General features: G+C 33.5%; 1 protein-coding gene across 1 annotated transcript in view; it reads left to right on the forward strand.

The window, feature by feature from the left end:
* GRIK2 (glutamate ionotropic receptor kainate type subunit 2) overlaps positions 1 to 24,292 on the forward strand; it is a 647,718-nt gene that overhangs the window by 234,671 nt on the left and 388,755 nt on the right. The window contains exons 3-4 of the mRNA XM_004767094.2: positions 12,644 to 12,811; positions 14,917 to 15,174. Of these exons, the coding sequence (XP_004767151.1) occupies positions 12,644 to 12,811; positions 14,917 to 15,174 (426 nt within the window). The remainder of the gene's footprint in view (positions 1 to 12,643; positions 12,812 to 14,916; positions 15,175 to 24,292) is intronic.

The raw sequence follows: 24,292 nt of genomic DNA on the forward strand, positions 1-24,292 counted from the left end.
GGAAGATACTATCTGTTTTCAAATTCTGGATCATGACCGTATGAAAGTTGAGCCTAAATTTATTCTAATCAGAGCAAATGATCAGAAGGATCAGGCAAACAGATGATGGATTAATATGTAGAACTTGGTGCTTGAGTTTTCCTAGGAAGTAGGAGATACCCAGTGCTAGAGCTTTCCCAGGAAGTAAGGGAAAACTTCAAATGGCAGCAAATTAACCTTTCCAGGACACCCATATGGAGTAGTAGAGCAATCTAAGTATCCAAAGGATGTGTAGACCAGGTCATTTATTGATTATGTCATTCTTAGACTCCTCTCTCTATTATACTTACAATAATAGTACAATTGGACCATATAGTATTTTTATAACTGCTTGTAGATTAATTTAATGGTCTCTTTGAGAAATCTGTTAAAAACATGCCATAATAACAAAACAGTAAGTATAGGAGTCTTATTTCTTCTTCCTCTTTTTATTCCCCCTGCCCAAATTTTTATTATAAACTTTAAAAATACACGGAAAAGATCAGATGGTAACATATATGCTCATATACTTAACACATTGATTAATTAATTAATTGTTAACATTTTTCCATCTTTGTTTTTATGCCCAAACTCTTCATCATGAATTTCCTAAGAACGAGAGTATTTTCTTATACAACCACAAGCATCATTTTGCCTAAGGAGAAAAAGAAACAATTTCTTAATGCCATTTAATATCTAGGGCATTTTTTTAAATAGCCTTTCACATTTACAAAAAAGCATGCTGATTTTATCCTCTGGATAAAGATTTGTACAAAATTAAAGTGAAGAGAACATGTTTTGCATTTATGTAGGTAGAAAACAAGATTATTATAATAGTTGATGGGGAAAAAACTAGCATGTCTTCTAAGAGAATAACATTCATAACATTGATTTCTTTATTAAATCAAACATCTATAAAATGATGATTTTTACCTACTTTAAGAAAGGACCTATTTGAACCATCTCAGAAATTACATGTGATGTTGGTTGGCACATCTGTCACAGATTTATGAGTCATACAGTCCTCAGGAGTAGATTAAATAGATCTAAAAGAGAAAAGATTTGGAGAGTCTTCAGCAATTAGCTAATATAAAACTTTTTATTTCAAGTCTTGCTTTATATTGCTTTTATGAAGTAGTAAAAGTTTCAGTTTTGGGGATTTTTGTGTAAACAAAGGATTCCTTGCCATTTGTTCTTTCATGTCTACAAAACAAGATAGGGCAAATAGACCTATGGAAAGGAAGGCTATTCTCATCTGTTTCTTTTCTTCTTTCTTTATCAAGCCTATTACAGAGTGACGAGAGCTATTAACTTTTACAATAAGCTTGGAGAAAGAACTGGAGGAATTTTATTGTTTGATATAAGGGTTATGTGAGATATGGTGACTCTTTCTGAATTAAAACACACACACAAAAACAAAACAACAAAACTAAACAAAAATAAAGCTGTGAGAATGATTATTGTAGCTGATTTTTTTTTTTAATTTTCAAAAGCCAAAGGTAAGTTTAAGAAAGCAGTGGAGTGTTACTTGTATCCAATAGAGAATAGGGAATTTGATAATGAGAAAGTAGGCTTTAGGTTCTTGAAAATGTGAAATTGGGTGAATCTTGGTACAAGTCTCAGGAAAGCCCATAATTATAAGTTACTAAAATGCTTCTTTAGGATCATATAGTTCTTCTGTGCTCTTTATTACTCTGGGATGTACTTTACCCACCAAACATGATTTTTAAACTCCTTAGGGTAGCAATTCTCTTTTCACGTACCACATGCTTATGAAATACTATGTACACTTCTGACACTTAATAGTAAAATTAATAAGTCTGGAAGCACTTTGTATAGAAGGTACGTAGTGCAAAATGGGTATTATTTTTCTCAAGCTATGTAAAGAGAAAAGGATCTGTTCAAAATCAGGTGAACAATTATCCTTTTGTAGGTTTATGAACAGATAAACAAAATGCTTTGCCTTTCAATTTTTTATTAGCAGTTTTTAAAGCCAAACATATACTTTAAGGAAAAAAAAAATAGCTGATTTCTTCCTTAGAGAATCAAATTTGTAGGCCCTTATTTTCTACTTCACAAAGAAAATAGATAAAATATGGAGTCTTTCAGTGTCCTGCCCATCTTCACGTCAGCAGATCACAGATAATTGCCTCTTGCTTCAATGAATGAAGTGTCCTTCTCCCCAGGTTTACCTACCATTTCCTTTGGATTTGATCTTCTCTTGCTCCCGAGCCACCTTGCTTCATCAGTAATACCTTCTTTTCTACCTGTTACCTTTCTCTTTCTATTGTTCTCTCTCCATCATATAAACTTGCTCCCTTTCTCATCATAAAAGAAAAATGCATAAACACCCAGAGATTTCATAGCGTCCTCTAGATACTCCTGTTTTCTGCTACCCCTTAATAATAGTCTAGCTTCATTTTAAAACATATTTTATTCCTTTTTTTAAAAAGAATGAAAACACAGATTCAGTGTTAACAATTTCAAATGTATAAACAAGGGTCGTCTTGGTGGCTCAGTCGGTTAAGCGTCTGACTCTTGATTTTGGCAGGGGTCATGATCTCAGGGTCATGCCCCGTATCTGGCTCTGGGCTGGGTGTGGACACTGCTTGGAATTCTTTCCCTCTCCCTCTGCCCGTTTCTGCTCTCACAGGCTCTCTCTCTCTCACAAATAACTAAACAAATAAATAAATACATGCATAAAATGTATAAACAAGTAGAGAGAAGCAAATTAATCAAATGCCTGTCATCTGAAATAAACATACTTAATACTTTATTATACATAAGTATATATTGTAACTGCTTATAAAGCATTTTCGTCATCGAATAACTTCTATCGAATATAAAAATTACTAGATACATATTATTTAATTAATTAAATGTACCATAATTTGCATCTACCATTGGATGATTAGAGCATTTCTTTTTTTAAAAAAAAATATTTTATTTAATTTTTTATTTGACAGAGGGAGATCACAAGTAGGCAGAGAGGCAGGCAGAGAGAGAGAAGAGGAAACAGGCTCCTTGCCGAGCAGAGAGCCTGATGCGGGACTCGATCCCAGGACCCTCGGATCATGACCTGAGCTGAAGGCAGGGGCTTAACCCACTGAGCCACCCAGGCTCCCGATTAGAGCATTTCTAATTATATTGTTCTTTCTTTCTTTTTTTTTTTTTAAGATTTTATTTGTTTATTTATTTATTTTGGGGGGGGTCCTTTATTTTTATTTTTTTATTTTTTATAAGCATATATTTTTATCCCCAGGGGTACAGGTCTGTGAATCACCAGGTTTACACACTTCACAGCACTCACCAAAGCACATACCCTCCCCAATGTCCATAATCCCACCCCCTTCTCCCAAATTTATTTATTATTTTTGACACACAGAGATCACAAGTAGGCAGAGAAGCAGGCAGAGAGGGAGGGAAGCAGGCTCCCCGCCGAGCAGAGAGCCCAGTGCGGGGCTCAATTCCAGGACCCTGGGACCATGACCAGAGCTGAAAGCAGAAGCTTAACCCACTGAGCCACCCAGGCGCCCCTCTAATCATATTGTTCTTATGAACAAAGCAAACATCCTCACAGCTAAATGACCAAGGTTTTTCTTCAGGCTACATCCTACAGGTAGAATTAGCAGACTTAAGTGTATGATATTTTTATTTTATTTATTTATTTTTTAAAGATTTTATTTATTTATTTGACAGAGATCACAAGTAGACAGAGAGTCAGGCAGAGAGAGAGGGGTAAGCAGGCTCCCAGCTGAGCAGAGATCATACCTGAGATGAAGACAGAGGCTTTAACCCACTGAGCCATCCAGGTGCCCCAGTGTATGATGTTTTTAAAGCCTGATAGACTTAAATAAAGGTTTTCAAAAAAGTTTATCAAGTTCTTTTTCTTTTCAACTGTGCTTTTTTCATACACCTAAATAAATTTAATCTCTAAAAATTCTTTGTTTTAGTCTTTCCTATTTTTGAGCATTTTAATATGTTCAGTTGTTTGCATATATTGCTTATAAATTATCTATTCATATTCTTTGCCAATTTTTCTGTTGCAGTGATAATATTTTTATTGTTAGTGTTATTTATATATTGAAGATACTAACCTTTTTAAAAAATTTTTATTTATTTATTTGAGAGAGAGAGCAAGCACAAGCAGGGGGAGCTGCAGAGGGAGAGGGAGAAGCAGGTTTCCCACTGAACATGAAGCCAGATGTGGGGCTCAATCCCAGGACCCTGGGATCATCACTTGAGCTGAAGACAGATGCTTAATTGACTGAGCCTCCCAGGCACCCCTCTCTTTTGTTTTTTAATGTTATGTTTATATTCTGTTAATATACTTTTGTATATCTTCTTATTTCCCTTTCTTTAATCATATTTATGTGTTTGATTATGATTATTTTTCAAACACTACAATTACATTTAGCAATATTGACTTCATTTTTATTGCTTGTGCTATCAAACTTAGAAAAGCCTTAGTGCTTTTATGCAATTTTTTTTAAAAGATTTTATTTATTTGACAGAGAGAGAGAACAAGCAGGGGAGTAGCACAGGGAGAGGGAGAAGCAGACTCCCTGATCAGCAGGGAGCTTGATGTGGGGCTCTTTCCCAGGACCGGGAATCATGACCTGAGCCAAAGGCAGTTGCTTAACCAACTGAGCCACTCAGGCATCTCATGAAATTGTTTTTTAAAATAAAATTTTATTAAAAGATGATTCATATGTACCGAAGCGCACAAATTATAGAGTAGTAGAGCTTTAATAATACATATCCAAACACCGAGGTTAAAAAACAGAACATCAGCAGCACCTCAGAAGCACATCATGTACCCTCCTTACCCCACCACTATTTTTTGAAGTTTTTGAAAAATGCTTTCAAACAGCAGTATTTTTGTGTGTGTGTCTGACTTCTTTCCTCAGTAATTTGTTTGTGAGATTCATCTTATATTTTTGCATGTGGTTACCGAATACATGATCTTTGACAGACATGCATGCACTTTTTGTTGGGTGTGTATCCTGGAGTACAATTTTGGCCACAGGGTTTGTGGATTTTCAATGTTAGAAGACCCTGTGGCACAATTTTCAAAGTAGGTTGTACCAGCTTCTAGAGAGACCAGCAATGCATGGGAGGTCTACTTGCTCCACATTTTCAACAACACTTGATACTACTCGTCTTTTTCATTGTAATCATTTGAGTGTCTGTAAAATTGTTTTGAACTGTAATTTTAACTTTTATTGTCCAGAGTACTATGAAATTGAACTCTTTTTTGTATGTTTACTGTCCCTTTGAATTTTTTAGGGGAGAGGGATTGTTCAAGTTTTCTACCCACATTTCTATTGATTTGACTGCTGTCTTCTTTTTATGAATATTTTCAAGAGAAGAAACTCTGTCTTACATACACACACACACACACACACACACAGAAAGACACATCCTCTGAATTGTTTCCTGAACTTAAATTCATTTTAATGTCTTATATCTCGTATTTCTACCTTAGAGTTACTACTTTTTGTCTTCTTTTATTTTTGTTAAGAAATCTTTTCCTAGCTTGTTATTAATATTATTGTTTAATTTTCACATTCAGCCATGTGATTGAAATGATTTTTTAAGTGTGATTATTGAATTGATCCAGACATACTTATTGAAATTACAATTCTTTTTCTTTGGCACTATAATATTATCACTTACATGTCAGTGACAATATAGGTGAAAATTTGTTTATAGATTATATATTCTGTTCTATTTATCTATTGACCTTTTTCTTTTCTTTTTTAAATAAAAAGAAAAAGAGCACAACTAGGGATGGAAAGGACAGAGAGAGAAGGAGAGAGAGAATCTTAATCAGACTCCATGGTCACCTTGGAGTCTTAAATGAGGCTTCAACTCACTACCCTAAGATCATGACCTGAACCAAAATCAAGAATTGGACACAAGAGACTGAACTACCCAGGTTCCCCTCTATTAGTCTACTTTTATACTAATACCAAAATTGAGTAATTTATAGTTGAATTAATTATTACAATTCTTGAAATATGGTAGCTCTCTAGTCTTTGTTTCTCTTAAGATTGCTTTTATTATTTTAGACCCTTGGCATTTCTATATGTATTTTAGTCTGCTGTGATTTTGATTGGGATTATACCAAACTATAGAACAATTTGTGGAGAATTAACATCTTTAAAATCTTGAGTTCTTTATTTCATAAGTTTAGTATATCCCTGTTTAGTTAGTTCTTATTTTCTCTCAATAATGTTTTATACTTTTCACCACAATATTTTGCACATCTTATGTTATATTTCAACGTATCTAAAGTTTTTTGATGCTATTTAAATTGTTACTTCATAATTTTTTCATTTTGTTTTGTTGTTGATATGTAGAAATATATTTTTGTACATTGATATTATATCCAATAAAATCTTGCTAAATTTGTTCTTTTAATTCTAGTAATTTATCTGTATTATTTTCTACATATACAATAATTTCATCCAAGAATAACCATAATTTTGTTTCTTCCTTTTCAAAGCTTAGTATGTTTGTTTATTTATTTATTTATTTATTTTACTTTAATTACTCATTCCACTAAAGAGGACCTACATTGCAATGCTAAATAAAAGTGGTCATAGTGAGCACCCTTATTTCATTTCCAGTCTTAAGCGGAAGGATTTCAACATTATACAGTAAGTGTGATGGTTAATGTAGGTTGTTTATAGATACTGTGTATCTGCTTAGAAGTTCTCTTCTATCTCTAAATTGCTCAGAGCTTTTAATCTTGATTTGAAGCTGAAATTTATCAATGATACTGTCATAATTATCAAAAAGACCATTCCATTTTCTCTTAATATTTTAAACTTTATAGAATTATTTTCAAATGTTAAGCACATCTTGAATTCCTAAAATAAACCCCACTTATTTTTTTTTATTTTTATTTAGATTTCAGTTAGTTAACATACAGTGTAGTTTCAGATGTACAGTATAGTGATTCAACGCTTCCATACATCACCTGGTGCTCATCACAAGGGCACTCCTTAACCTCACCTTTCCTCTCACCCCCTTCCCTCTGGTAACCATCAGTTTGTTCTCTATAGTTAAGAGTCTGTTTCTTGGTTTACCTCTCTCTTTTCTTTTCTTGTTTGACTTTTTTGTTTTGTTTCTTAAATTCCATATATGAATGATGTGGTATGGTATTTGTCTTGCCTTGAATGATTTATTTCCCTTAGCATAATATTCTCTAGTTCTATCCATATCATTGCAAATGGCAAGATTTCATTCTTTTTTATGGTTAATATTCCATTGTATACATATACCACATCTTCTTTATCCCTTCATCACTCAGTGGACATGGGCTGTTTCCATAACTTGGCTATTATAGCTAATGCTGCCATGAACAAGAGGGTGCATGTAACCCCTTGAATTAATATTTTTGTATTCTTTTATATACACAATTTTGTATGAATTGTGCAATTGCTGGATCCTAGGGTAGTTCTGTTTTTAACTTTGAGAGGAAACTCCATACCCATTTGGTTTGATGTATTATTGTCTTTATATTTTGCTAGATTCAGTTTGCTGTATTTAGGATTTTTGCCTCTATATGTTCATGAAGAGTTGGTGTACAACTTTTTTTTTTAAGTTCTATTTTCTTATTCTTGATTAGACTCGTTAAAATTTTAGAAAATTTCTTTTAAGATTTTATTTATTTATTTGACAGAGAGAGATCACAAGTAGACAGAGAGGGAGGCAGAGAGAGAGAGGGAAGCAGGCTCCCTGCCGAGCAGAAAGCCCGATGCGGTACTCGATCCCAGGACCCTGAGATCATGACCCAAGCCGAAGGCAGCAGCTTAACCCACTGAGCCACCCAGGCACCCAAAATTTTAGAAATTTTAATAATATTTTAAATAACCAAAGTTTGGCTTTGTATGTGTGTTTTTTATTGCATTATTTTATCTAATATTTTATTTATTTCTGTTCTGATCTTTATTATTTTTTCTTCTATTTCCTTTGGATTTGATTTGTTCTTTTTTTTTCCTAGATATTTGAGATGGCACTTAGATCATTGATTTTTAGTCTTCTATTTTTTAAATTTAAATTTTGATTTTTAGTTTTAAATTTTCTTTTAAGCATGGACTTAGTTGTATTCTACAAGTCTTAAGTGCCAAATTTTCGGTTTTATTTTGTTCCCTAATTTGGTAATAACCATTATAATTTCATTCTTGACCCATGGATTACTGAGGCATATGTTCTTCAGTTTCTAAATTTGGGATTTCCAAGTTATCTTTCTGTTATTTATTTCTAGTTTAATATCACTATGATGAGGGAACATGCTCTGAATTATGTCAGTCCTTGAAATGTGTTGAGATTTAGTAAATGGCCTAGTTTATGATCAATTTGGAAAACATAAACTTGAAAAAATTATTTTGTCATTTTGAGGAAGTATGTTCCATCTTTGTTAATTAAGTCAAATATTTTTTTATCATCTAAATTTTAACTGATTTTTTTTCTTTTTTTGTCTGCTTCTTCTGTGAGCTACTAAGAGTAGTGTTTTAATGTTTCTCACTATGATCTGTAACTCCTTCTAGGCCTGTTAATATGTTGGAGGGGTTTTTTTGTTTTTTGTTTTTTTTAAGTGTATATAGAGTCTGAATTTTATCATTGTGATAGACATCCTTTATTCTCTTCAAGTCTACTTTATCTAACATTGGAATAGCTTCCCCAGGTTTTATTTGGTTAGTGTGGTTTTAGAACCAATCTTTACCCATCTCTTTTCTTATTTTTTACTATTACTTTTACAGGTAGCTTACAGTTTTGTGCCTTTTTATTCTGTTGGGTAATCTTAAACTTTAAAATGTGAATCTATTTCATTTACCTTTAATGTATTTACTGATACATTTGTTTTGGATCACTTATATCATCTTACTAATTCTTTTGGTGTTTTCTCTATTTTACTTATGTTTCTGATTCTTTTTGGACAAATGAAATATTTTTTATTAAGTAATTTTTCTTCTTTTAAAATTTTTGATCATATGTTATTTCATTACTTTAGTCTTTATCTTAAAATTAAATATGTATTGTTGCGTTATTATAGTCTAAAATAATTATCTTTATCATCCTCCCAATATTGCTAGAACATTAATATTCTTTAATTTTATTTATGATTTTCTCAACTTTGGTGTTGTTATTAGAATGTACTTTGATTTAAATTCATTACAAACATCATAAGATGTTACTGTTCTTGCTTGGTTAGTTAAAATTATTGATTTCACCCATATATTTACCCTTTCTTTATACTTCATACATTTAAGCAGTGTAGTGGTTCCCTCTGGGATCATTTTTCCTCTACCTAAAGAACTCATTTGTTTAATATTTGTTTTAGGGGGGGATTTTTCCATGATAAATTCTCTCAATTTTGTTATTTTCATCATTATGATTAAATGCCATTGGCAAATGATATTTGTGTCTCTTCTATATATAGAATGAAATTAAAATGCGACTCTATGTTCTAATAAGCAATTTTTATATCTAATTACATTTATTAAAATTTCCAGAATAATAGTAAAAGTGGATATTGTAGACATCCTTATCTTTTTCCTGACATTACTGGGACATTGTTTCTGTTTTACTCTTAAATATAATATTTCCATTAATATGTGATTTTTATCTTAGTAAAGCTTCATTATGACTCCATTGTTTTTTTCTGAAAATATTTTCTTAATCAAGAATAATTAATGATACCTATCAGGTGTCTTTAAACCATCTAATATGGTGATGGTACTTTTTTCTTCTTTGATCACTTATTATGTTATATGTTACAAAACTTTCCAAAATTTTAAATAGAATTCCAAAAGTTCTGTTTTTTCCCACCATAAACCCAATATTTTTTGGAAAGTAATTCTTTGCTAAATTCTTTTACTGCACTGTCCATACTTGCCCTCCACAAAAGAGGAGTAGTGGTTCGTTCTTTCTTTCTTTCTTTCTTTTCTTTCCAACCTACCTTCCTTCCTTCCTTCCTTTGGGTTAACATGGCCAGAAAGCGTTATAGAAGATATTGTGCTTAGAAAGCTTACATTAATATTTTTTATTTTTATATACAAAATTTTCAATTCTGGCTTTGGGTCAATAAAAATTAATTATTTTATTTAATTAAGATAAAATGGGTTATCTTGAGGAATTACAAAGATTTCCTTAAATATTCAAACCAGTAATAAATATGTAAACTTGAATTTGAATTATTTGTTTTCAAGAGAGATAAAGAATAGGAATATTTTATCCCACTGTCATCAAATATTGATCATTTTTGTATCCTTCTTTTGTCTTTTGTATTTATATCACATAGAAACTATAATTTGAACTGAGGAAAGTAGAAGATTTAGTTTTTCATTTTATTTTGCCATTAAGAAACAACTTCAGGTTTGCATTTCTATAATTGAAACTTTATTTCTAATTAAGTTTAAGAAGTACTTTATAATTGCTCAATTATTTTCCTGTTCCATATGTAGACTCTTTAATATTATTATTAAAGCCATTATGTCTCGCCTTTAGGAGGTTTTGTGTATTTTACCTGAATAAAACTTTGAAGAAAAATACTAGTTTGTACTAGAATAAGCAAGGGCTTTGAAGTTTTTGAATGAACAGATTGTAATGTTGGCTCTATCACTTGATAGCTAAGAGTCACTTGGGCCAAAAGAGTTCTTTCCTATAAAATAATATTACTTGGGATTACTATGAAGATTCAGTGAAACCTTAGACACTTATAGAGTGCTTACTCTAGGGCAGCCACCAGTCTAATTAAGTGCTTTGTTATAAGATAATATTTAAATTTTATAACAACTCTATGCAGTCACCTTCATTATCATACTCTTTTTAGAGATGAAGAAATTGAGACTGAGGATTTAAGCAATGGCCAATTTTACATGGATGGCAAATGGCAAAGACTGTACACCCAGTTTGGCTTGAGTCTAGGCTTACACCACTGTTCTCCTCCATATATACGTGACATCTGACTTGGTTCTTGACACCATTTAGTCATGTAAATTGTTATTGTTCTGCTTGGCCTAAGTCTCTAAAGACTTTAACTGTATTCAGAGAACTATTTCACAGTAAGTCGATTGCTCTGGTAACTAACATTAATTTAGTTGAAAGAATAAGAGAAATATTTCAAACTAATATGGGGTCAAATAACAAATTTTCTAATACTCTCTGAATATGAATTTGTCTGAGTACTGTGGTATTTTGTTGACTCCTAATTCCTCATGTTTACAGGAATTATTACCATACCACGGATTCTTGCTAATTTAGAGTTGTTACCATACCATAAATTCTTACTACTTTAGAATAAGTAGTTTGTGGTTTATGTGTCAGAAGACTTTTTTTTTTAATTTTTTATTTTTGATAAACATGTATTTTTATCCCCAGGGGTACAGGTCTGTGAATCAGCACTCACCAAAGCACATACCCTCCCCAATGTCCATAACCCCACCCCCCTTCTCCCAACCCCCTTTCCCCCAGCAACCCTCAGTTTGTTTTGTAAGATTAAGAGTCACTTATGGTTTGTCTCCCTCCCAATCCCATCTTGTTTCATTGATTCTTCTCAGAAGACTTTTGATGAGGTATGAATTGCAAGCTGTGGAAATGACTTATTCAAGGGAGTTTAGTTTGTGAATGACTGTGCAGAGAGTACATGGAATGAAATTTGAAAGGGAGAAAGATAAATGCTCTCTATTGTTAAACTAGTACCTGTTTCCCAAAGACAGAGGTTGGGCAGTGTCAAATATCAGATGCTCACACTTTCATTCCATTACCAAAGTAACAATAAAGAAGAGACTCTGTTGGCAGCAAAGGTCCCATAGGTCACTCATAACTGAATAGAGAGAATATTAAGAAGCAGCAAGGCTGAGACAAGAATGAGGAAACTGGATTAAGACATAACCGGTGAAAGGTGACAAATGGAAAAGACATGTTTTTGAATTGTACTCTATATTTTATGGCCTAAATTATATGCTACCTTATTATTTACTGATGAAGGGATTTGCACTGTTGGGGAGAGTTATCTCTCACAAATGTCTAAGTATCTTCTAAAAAAGACCTAGAGTAGAACAAATAGAGAAATGCTACTTTGCTGTCTTTTACTGCAAGCTCATTCGTTAGAATTTGCAAGTGAATTTGTATTTTGGGCCTTTAGCACAGTATGTGCCATAGAAATTATGCTAAAGATTTCTGAATTTGTCAATTAATGGAGACATATTTAATATTATTTTCCTGATGCTTAACTTCATAGCTTTATATCAGCATAGAGTATTTATTATTCTGAAACTGTGCAAAAGTTTGAGGGATAATGCTCGGTACTTAAGGCAAGATCTATATATACCTGGGCTCTAAAAGAAGGAATTATTGAAAGAAAAAAGCAAAATCATATTTAAATTATGGTAAATTATGATAACAATAGCAAAGAAATTTTTATGATATGGATTTATCTAAAAGGGCATATCTCAAATATTCAAGTTCCCAGAAAAAGTAAGCACAAATTCCATGTATTTAAGCAAATCACACACACACACATAAATGCATACATACATAAACGTAAAGAAAACTTTATACATTTTCTTTATCTTCTAAGAACTGTATGATTATTCTTTCTTTTTTCCAGGTGGCATTTTCGAATATGTGGAATCTGGCCCAATGGGAGCTGAAGAGCTTGCATTCAGATTTGCTGTGAATACAATCAATAGAAATAGAACGTTGTTACCCAATACCACCCTAACTTATGACACCCAAAAGATAAACCTCTATGACAGTTTTGAAGCATCCAAAAAAGGTAATTGACAAATATTTAACATTATATTTTCTGGAATTCAAATTTCCAGGTATTCTTGAGAGATTTCTTAATTCCAAATGTAATTAATAAGTTATTAGGAATATTTTCATGCAAATATTTCTTTTTAAAATGCATGTAAATTTTATCAGGGACAGTAAGATGATATGGTTACCTATTATAAAAAAAAAAAGCTTTTAACATGAAATACGATTAGGTCTATGATTGTTGTGAAATTGGTTTTTTTCCCCAATAATCCTGTTTTCTTAGTAAACTATTCCTATTTTTAAGAACCCACTAAATAAAATGATACATCAGTGGATTTTACCAAGTTTTGGAATCCATTTTTACATTTTTATTTCCATTACCTGTCACTTCTACTACATTATTACTATTGTCTCAATTTACTGACTCCCTTGAAAGTTCTGTAGTTCCAAGTGACTTTATAATGTCAGTCCAATCTTAAAACTTCACTGGAAAATTTTCAAAAAGCTTTCATTTATGCCTGTTTTTAAACTAGTGGATGTATCTTCTTATGACTGAAAATAAATGGAAAATGTGAAAATTGAATTATAAGAAGATATAATTAGAATATTTATAAATTTTATTTTATTATGTTTTTAAACTGTGTTTTTAATGGTAAGAATAGAAAAATAACTTTGTAGATATGACTTTAACATTTATAAAGTAAGGAAGGTAATAGAGAACTATTATCAACGCATTATTTTAACCAAACAACAATCTTGGTAGTATGTGCGTTTTGAGAGAGGTTTCCATAGTCTTACTTGTCTAAGTGGGTGATCTTTTCTTTGCATAGTTAGCATTCTTTTGCACAGTTAGCATTAACAGGAATTAAATTTCATAATATAGATTTTTCTCAAAGGAGTGGACTTAGAAAGCATTTGCTCTAAATTTATATTTTTAAAACAACATTTATTTTTCTGTAATTCTAATATTATTTTATTAGCTATCTTACCTTGATGGAAATGTACATAATTATTTATAATTCTAACCTGGTCTAGATTTCTTCTAATTTCATTAATATTAATGGCAACTGATAAGGTACAATATTCTGTGAGATGAAAGTACCCTTTCTATCCCCCAGCTAACTAGTGTTTATCAAAGCCTATATTCTGCCTGCCCTTTGAATTCATATCTTTATGAATACAAATAAGTTTCCACATTTCAGAACCATGTCAGGGTGATGAAAGGTTTTAAAGGCTGGAAAAAAAGGGTAAAGGTTATTGTGAAATACTACATTTGTCATCATAATTGCAAAATAAGTCATTAACTGTAAGACAAGCGCATTTGATTAGTGACATAGTTCATGATTATTTCCATTAGGAAGAAGAAGCTCTGTCTCAAATGAAATAATTTAGACCAAAGAATATGGAATATGGGTGAAGCATAAAAAAATATTAAGAGGTTTCTTAATGAGAAATTCAAAGGAGTAATGTAAAAATAACAGACTAGCATGTTCTTTTAAAACATTTTTTAAAGATTTTATTTATTTATTTATTTGAGAGAGGGAGCATGCACAAACACTAGATGGGGTAGGGTGGCCAGAAGAGGGAGGGGGAGAAACAGACTCCTTGCTGAGCAGAGGGCCTAACTTGGGACTTGATCCCAGAACCCTGGGATCAGGAACTGAGCTGAAGGCAGATACTCAACTAACTGCAACACCCAAGTGCCCAGAGACTAGCATGTTCTAGCAACAAACAGGTTACTGTCTCAGGAATTATGAGGTGTTAAACTCATTTGGTTTACAAAATATTAAAAGGGGTTTACAAATTCTGTCACCCACTAAAATCCAGTGAAGTTTATATTCATTCATACCCCTTCCTTCTTAAATTCTAGAATACCCTCTGTTGACATTATTTGTAAAATTATTTGAACAGTGAGCTACAGATGTCTGGAAGAATTTCCCTTCTAACAAACATAATGTTTGGAGTTCAACAAAATATGGAAATTATCTAAATGTAGATGTTATTTATAAGGAAAACAAAATCTTTCTTCAGGATAAACCTTCAGGCTTACGATAATAATGTGGTAATGTTGGCAAGCTGGTATCTCTCCCCATTATTGACCAACTTCTATCTCCTCTTCAGCCTGCGATCAGCTGTCTCTTGGGGTAGCTGCCATCTTCGGGCCTTCACACAGCTCTTCAGCAAATGCTGTGCAGTCTATCTGCAATGCTCTGGGGGTTCCCCACATACAGACCCGCTGGAAGCACCAGGTGTCGGACAACAAAGATTCCTTCTATGTCAGTCTTTACCCAGACTTCTCTTCACTCAGCCGTGCCATTTTGGATTTGGTGCAATTCTTCAAGTGGAAAACTGTCACGGTCGTGTATGATGACAGCACTGGTAAGAAAAATCAGTAGCCTTCAGGGCTATGCTTTAAGTATGCACAACGTTCTGAAACTTATTCAAGATTCTTACTATGTTCTTCTTTGGTTTTTTAATTAAGGTGAGGAATGGAAAGACATTTGGAATCAAACATCAACACTAATTTCACACATCCAAAGAACAGCTACATCCCATCCTTTCTCTCTATATTTGTGAGATAAGCACTTTCCTTCCCTGTGAAGGATCAGTTAGCATGAACTATAATATTGGATGAAGGATAGAGAGAGTATAAAATATAATATTGAAATTTTATTCAAAGAATTCTTCTGCTAGGTTCAGGATAGTTTCCCACAATAAAGTCTTACAATTGACTGTTAGTGAAACTTATCAAGAAATTCAGGATTTTGACTTAACATTTTCTTTGACCATTTATGTGCCAAAAATGTGTATGATAAATAATAACTTTTATATCTGTATAGCATGTTTGAAGTTGAAGAAAAGTTTTTTTTTTTTTTTCAAATTTGAAACAATGTAATACCCATTGAAATACTCAAGAGTTTTTAGAACTATGTGTAGACATAGTTTAGGAATTTGGAAAATAGAGTTTTCTAGGTGATATTTATTACAGTGTCTTTGATGAGTATTTAATGAGTGTTTGCTGGCTAGAGGTTGTTTGTGCTTTCTTGTTCTAATGTATATTATTATTTTTATATATGAATTGTTGTTTTGAAGTAGTAATTGAAAACAAGTCTCATAGATAAATATATGAAAGTAAAAAATGGAAAATAAATGTATTTTCTTTTCTTTGGCAACTATACTGGTAGAAGTTCATACTATATTGATTATTTTATAGTGACACGAATTTTGTATTAAGATGTTTATCAATAGTCCAAATAGTGCTCTAAAATAGGATGTGATTATAGTATTTTATTCTAAGACATTTCACTATACCTTCATGTTTACATAAAAATTGAAATTCATTTGAATTCTCCCAAAGTAATCTAGTAGCACACTTTGTTCATGCGTGCAAGATTTAGAACTATGTGCAGGACTAAGACCCTTTGCCCATAAAATTGACCAACTAGACAGATAGGAATTCTCTCAGGAAGACAACGGAAGAGAGACTTACAGGGTTGAGAAAACAATGACTATAACTTGAAAATCATTTTCATTAGGGTAAGAAAGACTGAGTCTCAATACCCATTAAGAGAGTAATTTTACTTTTCTGATTTTAAAAAGTGAAATTTTCATGAATAATTTTAACTTAGAAATATAAATAAAAGCCCTTCAAAAAATATCTTAGTAAGTACATTTGATGTCTTTTAACTGAATTAGACTTACTAAGTTTGTTGTATGATGTTTTACTCCCAAATCATTACTTTTCTGTTGTTGATAAATTTCTTTATGTCAAGTTATAAATGGTAGATTCCATGTGAATGGTTTTTCTGGGGTGTTATAATGTAATGGTTCAGGAAAACCTCAGTTACAAATTGGTCCATAACTCTTTATGAATGGTCATATACGAAACTATATAAATATGAATACATACACATTGTGAATCTGTGAGTTATTTACTTCTCTGTTCCCTCTGATTTAATTCAAGTGATTGCTATCCAAACATCACATATCTTCATATATATATGTATACACACACGGTATATACACACATATGTGAGTGCATACGTTGTACATGTGATATTTATATTTATTTCTTATTATTTTAAAACTCCTCATGGTAGAAAGGATATTGGCAAATGTTCAAAATGTTTATGGATAATACATCTTCTTCATTATTCTGTGTGTGTGTGTGTGTGTGTATTATGACATTTTTATTTCACATATGTAGCTCTTGAGTGATTGACTAAAATGATAATGGGATTTGTGACCAAGATCAAATCACAGTTCGATAAAGCAAAGCTTCATATGTAATTGATCTTTTTCTTTAAATAATATTCTAAACATTCATATCATAGAAGCAAATTTAAATAGAGAAATAAATGTAATTAGTTAATTCAATGTATACACTTTTAATGGAAACTTGACCTCGGATTAAATTTATTAAAATAGTTTGAAACTATTTAAAAGAAAATTTGCTGCACTCTTCACTTTGATAGTGACATAAATACTTGGCGATTCTAAAACCTGATTACTCAAATATTAATACTAAGACTCACTACAAAATTATCCGTAGGGTAGGTGCACCTTAAAAGTACTCTGAGGAGAATAAAAGCTTATAATTGCTCTATTTCATGCAACATTTAATTTAAAATACCTTGGTAAAGAATCTACTATTTGCCCGGGACCAATGCAGGTGTGTTTATTCCAACAGAGCAAAGTTCTGGCCCTGGCTGAGCTTCTAGTTCCTATTTAGTGATATGTCATTGTCCATGTTTTTACTACATTTGTAGTGAGCTAGTGGCATCTGCAACTGGCCACTGGTAGTACCTTTAAATATATTTATTTTTATTTATTTATTTGAGAGAAAACAAGTAAGCAAGAGAGAGCACAAACTAGGGGAGGGGCAGAGGGAGACGGAGGAGTAGCCCCTTACCCCACACCCCTGCTAAGCAGGGAGCCCAATGTAGGGACTCTATCCCAGGACCCTGGGACCCAGACCTGAGCTGAAGGCAGATCCTTAATTGACTGAGACACCCAGGGGCCATGGTCCCTTTTAATTTAACACACTTTTGAGAATGTGGCTGTCCTTGATATTTTGATAAGATAGAACTGACCCTAAGATTCCCTTTGGAATGTATTCATAAATATTTGGAAGTAGACTTTTTTCTCCTTTTCAGCTATTTTTAAAAGTCTCAAGGTGGAATTTTAATGAGAGAATTCAACAGAGAGGATTTGTAAACTTCCCAAGTGAACAAGATGCCTATTTGATCGTGTGGGAGGAAATCTGATTATAGCAAGGATTATAAACTGAAATGGGGAAAAATCCACCTCATATTTAGCAAGATAAATATTATTGACTCCATTATGGACTCCTATATCTGCTGTTTACTGCAGGACACACTGTGCCATTTTATTTACATTTCTTTTTTCCCTCTCCAGATTTATTTATTATGTATGCTATCCCTCCCATTTATATTCATTTCTGTTTTGTTGTGTTGTCCAGTTTGATACATGATAATTATACTTTCCTCCAGTCTTTGTTCCCACCCCCAAAACAGATGGGATGATAGATGAAATATAGTGCTGGAGTAGGAGAAATTCTTAGAATGATGTTAACAGGAGCTGTTTATTTTTTATGATAATTAGCATTTGTTGTTGTCGTGGATGAATGCTTTTAAACACCCTGAAAGTCTGTTATAGCTCTGAATGATGTCCAAAAATGATGGAAAAGAATTGGCTTCAGAAACAAAGCTGTGTTTCTGTCAGTCATTTTGGAACATATGATTCACTTTAAATATAAACTAAAAATAAGTTGGATAGCTGTCAGCTCGTAAGCAATTCCAGGATAAGTTCTGAATATTTGCTTTAAAATCCCTGTGTTTCATCTTTGTTTATAGACCAGCAGTCCATTAACAAAGAACTCTGGACTGGTAAACAGAAGCCTGGAATTCTATTCCCAATTTTGCTACTAAACACTGGTACAACTTTGGAAATGAGGAGATGAGAATGAAAATAACTACAGAAAAGAGCTATAAGGCACTAGGCATTGTGGTAGTTGCTATTATATAAACTATTTCACTTCATCATCAAAACAGTTCTGTGAGTCCCAAAGGAAACAGGTTATTATCACACCATTCCTGCTTCCTTCCGTGACTGGCTTTTCTGCCCACCAACAGCCGAAGACAGAAACGTGAACATCTCCCTTCATTTTTTCCCTTTTTCAGGCCCCTCAATCAGGCTGTAACAGTTGTCAATGCTACACCTGTATGATCTCTCAAATCTTTTTTTCCCATCCTCTCTGGTACTTCTCGGGTCAAGATCACCATTATCTCTCACCTGGATTATTATTAACAGCTTCCTAACTGACCCCATACTTCAAGTCTATATCCACTAAAATCCAGTTTCCACTCTGCAGTTAGAGTTTTTTTTTTTTTTTTTAAATGCAATTGTGATCCATTCTCCTTATTAATGGCTTCTCGTTGCTGTAAGGATAAAGTTGAAACTTTTTAAAGAGACTTCTAAGACCTGACATGATCCAGTTCCTGGAGCTTTCCAGTGTCCTTTGAGTCTGGATTCCTCACTTACGTCTTTTCAGATGAGCCGTTAAACTTCTTTCAAGTTGCCCAATATCCTATTTCTGTTCACCTAGAAATTTCTCATTCTGACCTCCACTCCTCCCATCCACTAAATTCATACACATGTGCTCATGTGCATTTACACATACATGCTCACACATACCATCTGGCTTAGCTGTCACAAAGAAAGTTTACCCCAGCGCATCCCAGCACCTGGTACTACCCCCGACCCTCGCCCATGAGAACATTCATCACATTATAAATGAGTTTTCTTGGCTATATTTTACACTGGATCAAATACACACCTGAGCAGAATGAACCCTAAGGCTATGAACTCTTCTGTCATCAGCACCTAGTTATGACAGGTGACTGTCATGACTCATGGATCTACCTTAAAAATTTCCCCTTCTGCCATATCTGCACGTCTACAGCAATACCTATCATGTTTGCACGATATGACCCTGCTTCCCAAACCACCACTGAGCGTGTCAGTGAGATGGGCATATACACATTCAGGTTTCTTCCTATAAACTTGAAAAAGAACACAGACACAGGGACATCTGGTAGACTGGTCTATCATTGTTACTATGGTCTTTGATGTCAAAACATTCTGTATTGAAATCCGGGCTCTGTTGTATACTTTTCAGCAAGTTACTTGATTTTAAAAGTCTGAGTTGATGCATTTGTAAAGTAAAGATAATAAATACTTTAGAGGACTATTGTCCTGCCTCATAGAGCCCACATAGTAGTAGCTTAAAACTCACAATAATGCAAATTTCATGTCTTTGTGCTATTTATGCCTTACTGTACTCTAGGAAAAAGGAATTATTAATCCTACTTTTTTTTTTTTTTAACATGAGAAAATTTAGATGCAGAGAATTGGGATAATTTGCCCAAGGTTACACAGCAAGTAAATTGTAGATCTGGGTTTTGACCCTAGGCAGTCAACTTCAGAACATACTCTGTTTAATTAAATACTGTTATATAATGTTAGTTGGTCTGGTTTGGTTCATTTTGTTGTCATTATTTTAAGCAAAGGAATGACACAGAACTATTTTTGGTAAAGGCTCTCTGCCCTTAGTGTGGAGAACATATCAGGGCTATTGGGGTATGGTAGGGAACGAGGCAAGACCAGAATCAAGAGGATTTCTAAATTAATCAGGTTGAAAAAAAGATGACAATCTCACTTAAAAAGTTTTTGGTGGAATGCTGTTGAGGTAGAGATTCTAGGAAATTATCGAAGATAAGGATTGTAGGGTTTAGTAAGTAAATAAAAAGAGGAGAGAGTGATAGAGACAGAGAAAAATGATCTTTATGTTTCTGGTCTGGGCTATTAATCATTGGCATATTTACCTAAGAGCGGAAAACAAGAAAAAGAGATTTTGGAGAGGGGAGAGTATATTTGGTTCTTAACACATTAGCTTGAAGTGACTATAAAATATTCCCTTGGAGTCATCCAGTGTTGTTGAAGTTTTCATAAATGCGTTTTGGGAAACAGAAATTTTCAAATGGGCATATAAGAGTGCCTTGGTGGCTCAGTTGGTTAAGCATTCAACTCTTGATTTCAGCTCAGGTCATGATCTGGGGGTCTTGAGATCAAGCCTGGCATCTGACTCTGTGCTTAGCAGGGAGTAAATGCTTGAGATTCTCTGTCTCTGCCCCTCCCTGCCCAGTCTAAAATAAATAAATAAATCTTCTAAAAAATGGGCATAGAGGTGCTTGGGTGGCTCAGTTTGTTAAGTGTCTGCCTTTGGCTCAGGTCATGATCCCAGAGTCATGGGATGGAGCCCTGCATCAGGCTCCTTACTATGCGGGGAGCCTGCTTCTCCCTCTGCCTGCTGTTCCCCTGCTTGTGTTCTCTCTTTGCCTCTCAGTCAAGTAAATAAATAAAATCTTAAAAAAATTATATGAATAAATAAAAAATTTTAAAAATGAGCAGATGGTACTTTCATTGTCATTTGTTCTGCCCTTGATTTGTAATTCTTTGTGGTGTGAGGAAGTAAAAAAATTTGCCAAAAAACAAAGTCATGGTACAAGAAAATTCAGTTATTTTAGTGAGTAGGCAGTCATGGAAATCAATATAGACTTTTATTTAAAGTGTCTTAATTTTTAAAAGATTTTTTATTTACTTGAGAATGAGAGAGAGAGAATGTGCACACATGAGCAGGGGAGAAGGGGAGAGAGAGAGAAAGAGAAGCAGGGGAGAGGGAGAGAGAGAAGCAGGCTCTCTCCTGAGCAGGAAGCCTGACGTGGGATTTGATCCAAGGACCCTGGGATCATGACCTGAGCCAAAGGCAGATGCTTAACTGATTGAACCGTGCAGATGCCCTGAAATCTGTCACTTTTTTTAAAAGGATTATAATATTTAACAGGCTGATCTTTGAGTAATTTCTATGATATGAATATAGAAAAGTAGGTCTATATACTAAAGAAAAGCAGAAATGCTTTCTTCAGGGACTTTATTAACTTGGATGAAGTATATGTATAAATTACGTTCCACACACATCTGTCTGTGCTTTTGGAGTTAGTTTAATAAATGCAAAATTAAGCAATAATAATTTTTTTTAAATCTTGAACCTGTGTTTAAATAGGATAAAATAAAATAATTTAAGAAGATAAGTTAATATGAAAATATATATTCCTGGAAGACACTCGTTTTCAATACTATGGCAATTTTTGTATTATAAAATTTATAACCAAATAATTTCAATTTTATTTCAGGAAGTAGGGTAATTTGGATCTAAGATGATTATATGTTGTAAAATCTAAGTACAAAGCTCCAAGTTCTTTAATTCCAAGAGCACATACAATAAGAAATTATGAGTTAAACCCAATTATTTGGATATAATTGATTACATAGCTTGATATATTAGTGTTTCTACAATGTTGGTTTTGCTTGAACATAGTTTCTTTATTCCTATTTAAGCTAGCATAAAATTATTTGGAATATTTCTTGGGCTCTGATTACATGACAGTGAATATTTTTAAACATATTCAAAGAGCTAATTTTTCTTCAATTTTAAAATCTTTAAAATTTATGCCAACCCCAAAACCTGAAAATAAAATTTCTAATCCACAACAATCACACAAGTCATATTCCTGCATATCTGTGGGTCTAACAAACTAGAAGGGGCAGGTCTTATACCAGAGCCAGTGATCAGCAGAATTTGTTTTCATTGGAAGAGAAGAAAATAATAAAGTGGGAGCAATTCCCTGGTGACAGTCAGACACTGCCAGTTTTCCTAAATTTAAATCTGGAACATGATAAATTTGGCCAGAGCCTCTTGGTCGTTACTTTTCCTCCAGCCTTTTCTTGCTGTTTGTCTCCTTCTCTACGAAGGATAGGGAGAAGGGAGGGCTTGCATTCCCTCTCCGATGCCCTTGACAATTCTGACTACTCCGTCTTCAAGGGAAAAGAAAAACTCTCCTACTTTGGTCTCTGTGCTGTCACTCTCTCCTTGTGACCTCCTTCCTTTCAGCCATTTATTTCATTTTTATATTCATAAAATGGTAATGAAAACTGATATTTAAAACTGCTCCTTAAAAACTGATATTCACATTTTTTTAGACTTGTTCTCTGCTTATTTCATTTCCCCAAAAGATTTTCCTCTGCCCCATATCTTCCTTTGCCTCTAATTATATGGATAACTGATCTACACCTTCACTTGTTTCTACCATGTTCCATACTCATAGATCTAGCCCCAACTGATCATTTTTATTTGGATGTCTCAGAAGCACATCGAACCCAGACTCATTGTCTTTATTCTGAACTTTCTTTTTCTCCTGGGTTCTCCTTATTTCTTCGGTTTCCCAGCCATATCCACAGTGATCAGACTAGATTCTTGTCTTTCTGTCATCCCTCATTTTCAATAGATCACTTAAACATTTTCATTTTTTTAAAAGATTTTATTTATTTATTTGGCAGATAGAGATCACAAGCAGGCAGAAGAGAAGCAGGCAGAGAGAGAGGAGGAAGCAGGCCCCCCACCGTGCAGAGAGCCCGACGCGGGGCTCCATCCCAGGACCCCAGGACCATGACCCGAGCTGAAGGCAGAGGTCCCAACCCACTGAGCCACCCAGGCACCCCTAAACATTCTCATTTTTATCTTGCAATTCTCAAATTTGGCTCTATTCTCTATTCCCACCCCTGTCTTAGTTAACACACCTGCATACAGCCTTGACCAGGTTCCACCTGGTACCCTATTTAAGTTCATCTGTCTGATGCAGACAAAATGGTCTTTTTTTGCAATGACAATCTGGTGATGTCATTCCCAGTCTTAACACTGTCTGGTGACTCCTCGGTTCTTGGAAGAATGAGTTCTAATTTCTTAGCATGACACATGCAGCCTGTGTCACTGTCATTCTCATGCCTCTTTGATTTTGCTTTCCTGGTATTTCTTCTCTCAATACTTACGCCACAGCCTTCCTTGAGTAATTTAATTCCCCCTTACCAATCATGTTCTGCTCTTTCAAGTCTCTTTGCTGTGCACAAACTGTTCTCTTTACCTGATATGCCCTTCCCATTTGGTGATTTATTTGCACCTTCAGGATGCACCTTAAAACATTCTTACAAAGTATAAATGTGAAGTAAACTTCCCTGACTCTTACCCATGTGAGCTGATAATTCTGTTCATTGTATGATGCAAGACTTTGGTTGATAAAATAATTCATCATTAATTCTGTAGTAAATCTTATTTTCAGCATATTCATGTCACCCAGTTAGCAGGAATGATGCTTTCCTTGGCATGAGAATGTTAACTATTTTATAATTAATTCATCTATTTATTTTTCTCTTTTTGTTTTATTTTAAGTTTATTCCTTTATTTAGCTTACAAAAACTAATCAAATATTTATTATGTGTTGTCATTGTTCTAGATACTGGAAATACAAGAGTGAACAAAATAGATAAAAATTCTTTGACTTGTGGAGTTTGTATTCTGGTA

Source organism: Mustela putorius, unplaced genomic scaffold (genome assembly GCF_011764305.1).
Source record: "Mustela putorius furo isolate JIRA1106 unplaced genomic scaffold, ASM1176430v1.1 tig00000759_pilon_pilon_pilon, whole genome shotgun sequence".
NCBI lineage: Eukaryota > Metazoa > Chordata > Mammalia > Carnivora > Mustelidae > Mustela > Mustela putorius.